The 10,340-nt window shown below is 62.9% G+C and overlaps 1 protein-coding gene across 1 annotated transcript; it reads right to left on the bottom strand.

The window, feature by feature from the left end:
- Window positions 1–275: 275 nt before the first annotated feature.
- WDR18 (WD repeat domain 18) lies at window positions 276–9,950 on the bottom strand. The gene is made up of 10 exons (XM_027472535.3): window positions 9,687–9,950; window positions 8,719–8,829; window positions 6,852–6,985; window positions 6,251–6,392; window positions 5,447–5,590; window positions 5,216–5,280; window positions 4,985–5,109; window positions 2,349–2,515; window positions 1,719–1,787; window positions 276–1,427 (listed from the first exon to the last, which is right to left on the bottom strand). Exons 1-10 carry the CDS (start codon window positions 9,894–9,896, stop codon window positions 1,296–1,298), a joined length of 1,299 nt encoding a protein of 432 aa, XP_027328336.1. The 5' UTR covers window positions 9,897–9,950; the 3' UTR covers window positions 276–1,295.
- Window positions 9,951–10,340: the final 390 nt, after the last annotated feature.

The following is a 10,340-nucleotide window of genomic DNA, read 5'->3' as shown; positions in this document are numbered from 1 at the left end:
TGGGTGCGTGCGGGGCCGGGGCTCAGAGCACCCCTGAGCATCCCCCAGGCCACCCCTGTGCTGCTGCCGTGCCCCCCCTCCAGCCCCAAAAAGCCCCCCGAGGGGCAGCAGGACGCGGTGCTGGTGGGGAGGGCAGCAGATGATGGAGCAGGCAGCTGCTGCAGGAAGAGCATCGACAACTGCTGATCCCTGCAGCAAATGTACCCCCCCGTGCTCCCCCTGCTGCCCCCTGCTCTGGGACCAGAGGTCCAGGGGAGCTGCAAGGGGCACGAGGATGCTTTGGGGCTTCTGGAGGCTCTGGGAAAACAGCCTCAGGGCAGGGATGAGCGAGGGACTGCGGCAAGAAATCAACTCCCTGCTCCCTGCTGGGGAGGTGGCGGCAGGTTATTGAGATCTGTGGGTACCAGGGGGGCTTTAAAGGAAGAAGCCAAGTATCTTTCACTATAAAAACAAATCTTTTATGTAAAAAATAAACCTAAACAAAACCCACAACCCCCGCCGCCATGCTAGTGACAATACAAAAGGCCGAGTCCCCAGAACACCGTGGAAAACAAAGTAGCTGGATCAAAATATATATAAACTGTCACCTTACCCAGATGGGAAATAGCACCGTGCTCACCCCGCCCCTCCCCGGTGGCAGCCCCGTGCCCCGCAATGAACAGCCAAGCCCACAGACCACCCCGGACCCCTGCCCGTGGGCCTGGCCGGGCGCATGGGGGTGCAGGAGCTGCGCAGCCCCCGCTCTGTGGGAGCAAAACCAAGCCCCGAGCCCCCAGCAGGGGCCTGGCTGCGGTGGGTCCGGCGGTACCGAGCAGCATCTCCCAGGGCAGGCTGGGCGGAAGGGGTCTCAAAGCAGTACCAACAGAGAGAAAACACGTTTCTGTCTGCACCGCAGGGTCGAGTAACGAAAAGAAACAAAGAGGCCGGGGGGAAGAGACGGGAGAAGGGCAGGAGCTGCTCTCCGAAGGCCGCCCCGCCACCGGGACGCTCTGCCGGCAGCCGGCCGCTCCGTGGGCTGCCCCCGTCCAGCACCGAGCGGCGCCTGGGGGTGCAAACGGTCCCTGTGGTGTCCTGCACGCAGCCGGCCGGGGAGCACACGCAGCAGCCCCGTGCCCATCTCAGCCGTGTAGTCAGAGGGAGGCCAGACGGAGCAGCCAAACGCTCCGGCGCGTTCCGCCGCGCTCGCACGCTGGCAAGGCGTGGAGCCAGGCGTGCCTGCAGGTCCGCGTGCCCGAGGGCTGGCTGGTTCTTCCCCAGGGAGAGGCAGAGGGGTGAGAGGGCCGGGGGTCGCCTCTTCATTTGGCCGGTTTGGTGATGATGCGAGCGGAGAAGTCAAAGAGGTTCTTGTTGATCTTCCGGAGGGTGCTCACCTCCTCTTCCAGCTCGCTCACCTGGATCGTCAGGTGCTCCTGGTCTCCCACCAGGTTCTGCGAAGAAAAACACGACAGGAGAGCTGCAGGCACCCGGCCTCAGCTCTGGCAGTGGAGGCTGCTCCCCCAAGCAGCAGCAAATCCAGAACCATTTCATCCCCTCCCTTCTTTGCCTCCTGTTCAAGAGCTGCACCCCCTCCCACCCCATGTGCAGACTCCAGGATTTGCCCCCTCCCCCCCATCCCCAGCTTGGCACAGCACCCCAAGGGCCAGGTCTGCTCAAAAGAGGACCCCCAAAGGGATCCACACCAGCAGGAAGCGCTTCCCCCACCCCCGAGGAGCTCTCACCTTTTCCCTCGTCGAGCACATCTGGGCGTACATCCTCTCGCCCTTCTCCAGGTAGCTCTCCCCGGAGTCCTGCAAGGACCGGACAGGATGGATTCAGAGGACCCCCTCCCAACAGCCCCCGTGCTGGGTACCCCCCCCAGGAGCTGTCACCCTCTGGGGACAGACATGGACAAGGGACGGAGCAGCTCTGGGGCTCCTGGCAGACAGGACAGGGACAGGTAGACGTGCCGATGAGCCTTTGGTTGTTCACGGCCCAGGACAGCCCCGTGCTGCCACCAGATGCTCTGGGGCTGGAGCCCAGCCCAGGAGGCAGAGCAGAGCCCACAGCACGGCACCGGGCTGGGAGGACAAATGACTGCACCAGCCAGACTGCAAGGGGAGTGCGAGGAGGGAGAATGGATTTCACTGCACTGGAGAGCAGAGTTCAGGGAGGGGGCAATAGCCTCGAGCTGCCTGTCCTGCTGCCCCTGAGCCCACCGTGGGGGTCTGCACCCTCACTGTCCACTGCACATTACTCCATCAGCAAGAAATGCACCAGGTCCTCGTCCCAAGGGGGCTGCAGGAGAAATTCTGCGCCCCCCGGAGCCGCCACCGACCCCTTCCCCCCGGCAGCCTGCTGCCCCCCGGTACCTGCTGGTGGAGCCCGAGGCGCAGCGTCACCCCCTCGCTGCCCTGCTCGTCGCTGCTTTCGGTGCCGTAGAGGTGCTTGCTGAACTTGGGGAGAGGCACGCTGGGTTTCCCATCCGGGTTGAACATGTTGGCTGGGGCCAGCACGATGAAGGCGTTTGTAACCGGACCTGGGGCGGCACAGAGGGGGAGGTCGGGTCACATCGCTGCCAGCTTTGCCTCCCGCCTGGCTCCTCGGGCAGCCCCGAGAATAAACACAGCCCGAGGAGCTGCGGGTGCCCGGGACTCCCGTGCTCACCCCCAGCACCCCGAGACGCCTCCCGGGCACCTCCCAGCCCCGGGCCCCGCTCTGTGCCCCTGGCGGTCTGCTCGTCCTCTGCAGAGCGAGCCATCCATCAGCGGCCAGCTCACAGCTGTCTGCCGGTAATGATCTATCACACACACTCGTTTGGCAGAGATAATGAGTGCTTTAATTACTACATTTACCCGCACAGGCTGCTGCTTTCTGTCAGCAGCCCCCTCCGCCCCCCACTGCAGGCTCACACTTGCCGCCAGACTCCCACTGCAGCCCCGGAGCGCTGCCGGGTGCGGGACCCTCCGAGACCACCAAGGCTCCCCGGCAGCACCCCCGCAGCCCAGGGGCTCGTGTGCGAACAGAGCAGCTCAGGCACTGCCCATAAATCCCCGGCCATCCGTCTTCCCCCCGCTGAACTCGACAGCACAAAGGGAAAGGTTAAAAGGATCCAGAGCCACCTGAGCGAGGGCTGCCGCAGAGCGCAGCTCCTGCACGGATCCGCTGCCAAGGGCGGCCGGGAAAGGTGCAGAACGGGAGAAGGAGGGGGCCCGGGGGGCAGGAGCCACCTGAGGCTTTTGGTCTCTGCAGAGGAGCCGGAAAAAAGCACCTCTGGTGGTGGGAGAGGCTCCCTCAGCACCAGCCCCAGCAGAGGCTGCCCCGGACCCTCAGCGGGCGGGTGGCCGAGGCTGGCACACCAAGGGCTGTGCCGAGCACGCTGCGTCCCGAGGCTGCTCTGCCAGGAGGCCCGGGCTGGCCCCGAGGCTGCTCCTTGGCAGCACTGTGCTGTAACGAACCGTTTGCTTTTACTCTTGCTCCCTCCCTCCCGAAAAGAAGTTTGCTGCTGCTTCCGAGATAGCCGTTAGCGAGGGGAGCACCCCCAGCCCACCCGCGGGGCAGGGGGGGCATTGGAAAGGAAGGGGAGAGCCAGGCAGGGGGGACGAGACCTCACCAGGTAGCTCTCAATCCCCATGTCTGCTCCCCACCGAGGCCCAGGCCTCCAGCAGAGCCAGCCCAGCTCCCCCCACCGGTGAGGACGCCCCTCCCGGCCCCTCGGTGCCGTCCCCCTGCCTGTGCCCTGCCCCGCTCAAGGACAGGCAAACCCTGGGGAAGCCCCTGCCCCATCCTGCCAGCTCAGCACGCTCCTCCCCAGCCCCAAAGCCACGCTCCAGCTCCTCTGCTCTATTTCCAGCACCGTCATGTGGCTCCCCACTGGTTTCTCCTTTGCCCCTGTGAGCAGAGGGACGTCACCACCCTGAGCGCGCCAGGCCGGAGGAGGCTGTCACATCAGCTGTGGCTGAAGCCCTCGTCATCTCGGGAAGGGAACACGCCAGGGGGGCAGCAGGGCAGCAGCTCGGGACAGACCTTGCCAGGAGGTGGATCCACGGCCGGCCAGAACTCAGTGCAGGGCACCCCCACCCCCTGCTCCCTGCGGCACAGCTCCCCGGTGCAGGGGGCTCCCTGGGGGACACCTCCCGAGCCACGTGCGGCTCCCATGTGTGGATGAAGCACCCGGGCAGCAGCGGGGTGGAACTGGTGCCAGGGCTGCTGAGGAAGCCAAATCCCTGCCCGCAGGGAGAAGCCAGCCTGCAGGGGTTGCAAAAAGCACCCTCACCTCACGGCCCTGGCACCCAGTGGCACGGTGCTGCAGGAGGAGCAGGGAATTGTGTCCCTCTGTGCTCTTCTGGAGCCTCGAGGAAGGTTTTAACGCCTGGCTCGCAGTGGGAGCTTGGCCACCTCCCCTGCGATGACTCACACGGCTCAGGCTTTGCCTGTTTTCACTCTTCTAGTGCTACTGGAGCAAGGCTGGATGGATGCTGCAGCAAACCCCCCGCAGGAACGGTGCTTGGCAGCAAAAGGCAAGCAGGAACGGGTCTGCAGGCAGCCTGGGTCTCAGTGCCTGCCCTGAGCAGCGGCTCACCCACCTCTGTCCAGAGAGTAAACTTGTATTTCTGCTACGTGAACCTCATGAGCTCATGGGTGCCTGCTGCTGGGGGCACGGGGGTGGCTTCTCCCCTTCCTCAGCCTCCTCAGACGCTCGGGTGTGTCTGGGGGAATGGCTCCCTTTGGAAAACAAGGCTGAAGACCCTGGACTTCCTCAGTGACAGGGTAAAATCTCTGACTCAGCCTCTGATAGAGCACAGAGGGTTGTTAACAGACATGGGCAAGGTCAAAGCGCTGCTCCAGACAGCTAAGGCATCCCTTTAATGCCTCTACCCTTCCTGAAAGTGTGAAGCAAGTACCAGAAAAACGCCTGAATTGCGCACGGCAGCGTCAGCAAAAGCGAGACAGCAGCAGCCTTCAGCAGCTGAGGAGGAAGGGGTTGTGGAGATAAGGGCATGCCTACCTTTGTGATTCATCGTCTTCAGGCACTGCTTGCTTTGGATGTCCCACAGCCGGACCGTTTCGTCGTGGGAGCCGGAAAGCAGCAGGCTGCCGTCCGTGGAGACGGACAGACACGTCACTTGGTTCCTGGAACGGGGAAGGGAAGCTCAGGACGAGCCAAGGTCTGCCAGGAGCCCGTGAGGTGGGCAGACGGGGGCAGTGAAGCACTCGGCAGGTATGTCTGGTATCTCACCTGTGCCCTTTGAAGATCTTCCCGTTCTCCCGCTCTGTCTGGAAGGTCCGGTCCCTCTGCACCGGCTGCAGGAACAGAGGAGGGCGAGAGGGGTTGGAGGGGAAGACCCAAGGCAGCAGGTTCAGCGCTGCGTCTGGGCAGGGCGGGGGAGGCACACGAAGCCAGGCCCTCCCGTCCTGCCACATTGCAGCGGGGAGGCAGCAGAGCTCAGGGAGCGCCCCGAGCACTCACCCAGGCACAGAGGTCGACCTGGAAGATGGAGCCGTCCATGCCGCCGCAGAACATGTGGTACTCGGACAGGTCCAGGGTCACGGCCATGATCCCCACGTCGAACAGCACGGACAGCAGGAGCTCCCCAGATGCGACTTCCCAGAGCTGGAGTCAGGCAGCGCAGGAGAATTAAGGGCTTAAACGTCCCCCACAGGACGGGAAGAACCCCCTGCTGCCCAGCACACGCCCAGCGCCGAGCTGGCAGCACCAGAACCCCCTCCTCACTACGGCTGGGGACACTGAGGCACAAACTGGTGTGCCCTGGGTCACCCAAAGCAGCCTCGTTGTGACCAGGAGATGGCAATGCTCCTGAGCAGCTCCCAAACAGCCCCTGACCTGCCTGTGCCCGTCTCACCCCATCTGGTTCCCCAGGGCAGAGCCTTGCTGCAAGGCAGGAGGAGCAGACACGGCTCCAGCTCCGGTGCCTGCCGTGCCCAGAGGAGCCAGCTCCGTGCCCTGTGTCCTGCCAGACTGAAGGGACGCCAGGGAAGGGAAATGAGGGATGAGCCCAATGCCCCCCAGGGACGAGAGGGACTGCAAAGCATGAGGAGACACAGTCTGAGGGCAGGTGCAGCGAAACCGCTGCTGTTTGGAGAGGCAAAACCCATTAGGTCTGGCAGCTCTGAGTCATCACTGAGACAGCCAAGAAACCGAGCTGCTGCAGCCCGCACGGACAGCCCTGCTGCAGCCCAGCAGAAGCCAAGCTTTAACCCTCCGGGGCCTGCACACCTCTGGGACATTTGTTTGTTCCGAGCCGAGCCTCACCTTTGCTGTCTGGTCGAGGGACGCTGTGGCAGCTCGTGCCAGGGGCCCCCCAAAGCCGCAGCACATGTCCGTGATAGGGAGGCTGTGTCGGGACCACACGTGGCGAGGGTCTGGGATCTGGGAGGGCTCTGCCTGCAGCACGCTGTGGGAGGGAGGACCAAGAGGAGACTCAGTACGGCCGAGAGCCACGCTGGGGATGCCACAGCTGTGAGGGGGAGCTGAACAAGGCTCTGCTGCCTCGGGGACGGCTCCGTGGCTGCAAGACCCACGCCGAGTGCAGAAGCTGCCAGCAGCCACGGCACGAGAAGGGCTGCTACAGGGGTTCCCCCATCCGAAGGGACAGAGCCCTCAGCTGCTGATACCTGGGGAAAATGCTGCAGCTTGGGAATCTTGGGTGGGACACCAGGGAAACTCGACCTGGCACTGAGGATAACAGCACTGCACAGCTTGCATAAGGAGGGCGCAGCCCTGTCACCACCAGCAGGTTTTAAGGACAGCTTAGAGACAGGCTGAAGCTGATCCTGCCTCCTGGCAGCGGAGGGGACCTCGTGGTCTGGACTCCTGGCCCCGATGCTCTCTGTGCCCAGCACGGCACCGTTACCTGTACAGGTTCCACACCAGAGCCAGGCAGTCCTTTGCCCCTGAGAGAAAGTGGCTGCTGTCATCAGTGAAGCAGAGGCAGGTGAGGTCCTGGTAGTGCCGGTTCAGGATGGCAAGGAGGTTCCCGTTGGAGACCTAGGGCAGGGGAAAGGGCAGGAGAATGCTCAGAAAGGAACACCGGGATGAGCCAGGGTAACTGTTCCCTGCTCTCAGCACCCAGAGCCCATCCCCAGGTAAATCCCACCCGAGGCAGTTTGGGAGGCTCCTGCCCACAGCAGCTCCAGAACCTAGGGACAGCAGGGCAGCTTCCCCAGTCAGGACACAGGCAGGCCGTGAAGCTGTCCTGTTTGTTATTGATATCACTGATGGCTTCTTCCAGCCTCGTTACTCAGCTGGAAGGCAGGAGGTGGCTGCGGTGCTTCCAAACCCGCCCCAGGGGCTGCTGCATTTTGGCAAGGCTGCGTGGTCTCAGGCCAAGGAGGGCTCCGGGGTGGCAAACGCCTTCCTAAACCCGGAGCTCTTCTTGGTGAAAGGCAACGCTGCAGGGAGGGAGGGAACTACGGAGGCAGCGCCGCATAAAAGAACAGAACCAGCTCCCTCTCATTGTCTGAATTACACCTAAAAATAAAGGCAAACTGCAATTCAACAGAGAACAAGTGGTTTCGCAGAGCAGGCGAGTTATGGGGGGGGGCTGCTGGAAGCCGTCCCCAGCTCCATGCAGCCTCTCAGCGTGCCTCTCACCCCGCCGTACGGACACCGGCACCGCTCCTGCCAGGCCAGGCTGGCTGGAGGCGAGCAGAGGGGACGCGCTTTGCAGATGAGGCAGAGCAGAGACCAGCTCAGAGCACCATGAGCAAGCAACTCCCACCTGCTGCAGTCTCAGTTCCTTCTGAGGGCTTTTGTTTTTTTTTTTCCTTGGCGCTGCCACAGGCACATTTTTAAAAGCAAAACCTGATGAATTAAGATAGAGCCACCCACATAATAAGGCTCAGAAACATCCCCCGAGATGAGAGCTTTACAGGTTAGATATCTCGGTCTTTAATCCTGCGGCTAAGAGCAAGCTGTGTTCTTCTATTTACCTGGTGAGGTGCTTAGATCGCAGCGTAATCCCCACGAAAACACCGCCACTAATTAAAAACAGGGCGACAACCAGAGCCCAGCAGCCTCTGCAGGCATCCACACAAAAATATTGGGCTAAAATGTGGGAAGAGAGCTAAATGAAGGCAAAGTCTTGGTTTCTGCACTGGGGGAGCACCACCTGAGCCTTGAATACAAACCCAATACAAACCCAAGCGTCTGCAGTAGCTCAGAAGGAAAAAGCCCCCAGCCCCAGGCAGCACCTCGCAGCGCGATGCCTCCTCCTGGGTGCTGCCAGAAGCCCCTGGGCAGTGTCCCCAGCGCCTCGTGGCAGCACACAGCACAGATCCCTGACAGCTCCGGGGACAACGTTAACATCCACGACCCAGAGGAGCTTTCCCTCCACCGTGCAGCACGGGTAACACGGATTTACTGACACCCGATGGGACTGGGGGACTCCACAGGATGCAGATCTCTGCATTTCCCTTTCCTCCAGCCCAGGGGACCCCCACTCATCCAACAGGGACCTAACCACAAACCTCCTCCTCTTTAGGACCGCCAGGATTTTCCATCTCCCTGGGATCCAAGTTACTTGAACCTCCACGGGGCTCCAAATCATTTATGGGAGCCTTCAGCCTGACAATTCAGTGGTGCTGGCGTGCCTTTAGAGCCAGCCCAGCCGCCCGGGGCTCTGAAAGGGAGAACGTGGGCAGCTCGCTCAGCCCTGGCCAGCACCTTTGGGTGTCCCAGTGCCCTCCCCATCCCCTCGGCAGGCTGGGGGTGCTCCTCACCTCCCACAGGTAGATGCTCTCAGCGACGCCAGCCAGAATGTAGAGCCCGTTGGGAGACGCCGTCAGGCAGGTCACCGGCCCGGGGCAAATGATCTTCTGCTGGAGCTGGTCCTGGGAGCACAGAGACGACAGCGGCCGATCAGTGAGGGCGGCGATTTGGGGAGGGGGAGAGAAATAAAAGCCTGGCTCGGGGCAGGCCAGCACCGGGCAGAGTCCTCGGCCCTGCTCCTGGATTCTGGGATTCTGTGCATGTCCTGGTTTAACCCAGCCAGCAGCTCAGCACCACACAGCCGTGCCCTCACCCTGCCTCTCAGCGAGAAGCTGAAATATGCTTGGTGTGAGCAATTAAAACATCAGGGTGTTCTCAGCACTCTGCTCACCCTAAGCCAAACCACAGCACCCTACCAGCTACCAGGAGGAAAATCAACTCCGTGCTAACTGAAACCAGGACAGGCTGGAGAGGAGCTGAAGAAGAAAATGATGGAGAAGTGCGGTCCCTGGGACAGCACAAATCCCACCGAGCTGTTCTGTGTTTTGCCGGTTTCCTCGCACTTGCTTTGTTTTTAATCCCCCAGTGAAAGGTAAATCGCCCTCCTGCACCCACGGAGCCCCAGCCACAAGCAGCGGGAGCAGTACCAAGAGGCAGGGGATTTGGGTACAGTCGTGCTCCACAGCTGGGGAACCCTGGAGATTCAGCAGAAAACAAGCTAAGATTACAGCAGAATAATATTAATTAGAGAGAGAGAGAAACACGATCTGAAACACGGGGGGGCTTCACCCCACAGCCCCCGGGGGGGGCCCCGCGGCCACTGAGGGGGGGCTGAAGGGGAGCTCGGCACGGATCCGGCCCCCCCCAGCGGCGGGCGGCCCCCACGCAGCTCCCCGGTCCCGAGGGGGCCCCTCCGTGCCCGGAGCCCCCCCCCCCGAGCCCCCCCGGGCCCCCCCGGGCCCCCCTCCCCCGGCGCTACCTTCCTCTGCAGCTCCCAGACGTTGATGTAGCTCTTGCCCAGCTGTGCCCCCAGCAGGTGCTCGCCGCCCAGCAGCGCCAGGCCCCGCGGGCCGCTGTTGCCGCCGCGGTACCCGGGCAGCGCGGAGCCCGAGTGCAGCTCCCACACGGAGCAGTTGCAGAGCGGCCCCGCCGCGTCCGACACCAGCGCCACCTCCATGGGCGCCGCCATCTTCGCGGTCCTCCAGGGCCAGAGAGAGCGCGGCGGGAGCGCAGAGCGCCGCCCTTCCGGTGAGCCGACCAATCGGCCGCGGCGGCAGGGCGGATGGGGAGGGGATGGGGGGGGGGAGAGGGAGGTGCAGCGGAGCACGCACGCACGCGGCAGGAAGCTCAGCAGGGTCTGGCCCGGTCGGGCTGCGGATGGGAGACCTGCAGGAGGATCGGGTCCCCCAGGCATCCAGTGGTGTGGTGCCCTGTGGGTGCCCTATAGACACCCTATAGACACCCTATAGGCACCCTATAGACACCCTATGGCTCTACAGGCACCCCACGGGCACCCTATGGCCACCCCCGGGACTGTCCAGCTCTATGGGTACCCCAGCGCCCTACAGACACCCCTTGAGCACCCTATAGCCCTGCAGGCACCCTACAGCTGCATGGGCACCCCACGGCCCTA

Source organism: Anas platyrhynchos, chromosome 29 (genome assembly GCF_047663525.1).
Source record: "Anas platyrhynchos isolate ZD024472 breed Pekin duck chromosome 29, IASCAAS_PekinDuck_T2T, whole genome shotgun sequence".
NCBI classification, from domain to species: domain Eukaryota; kingdom Metazoa; phylum Chordata; class Aves; order Anseriformes; family Anatidae; genus Anas; species Anas platyrhynchos.
This window is presented reverse-complemented; position numbering and strand designations above follow the sequence as displayed.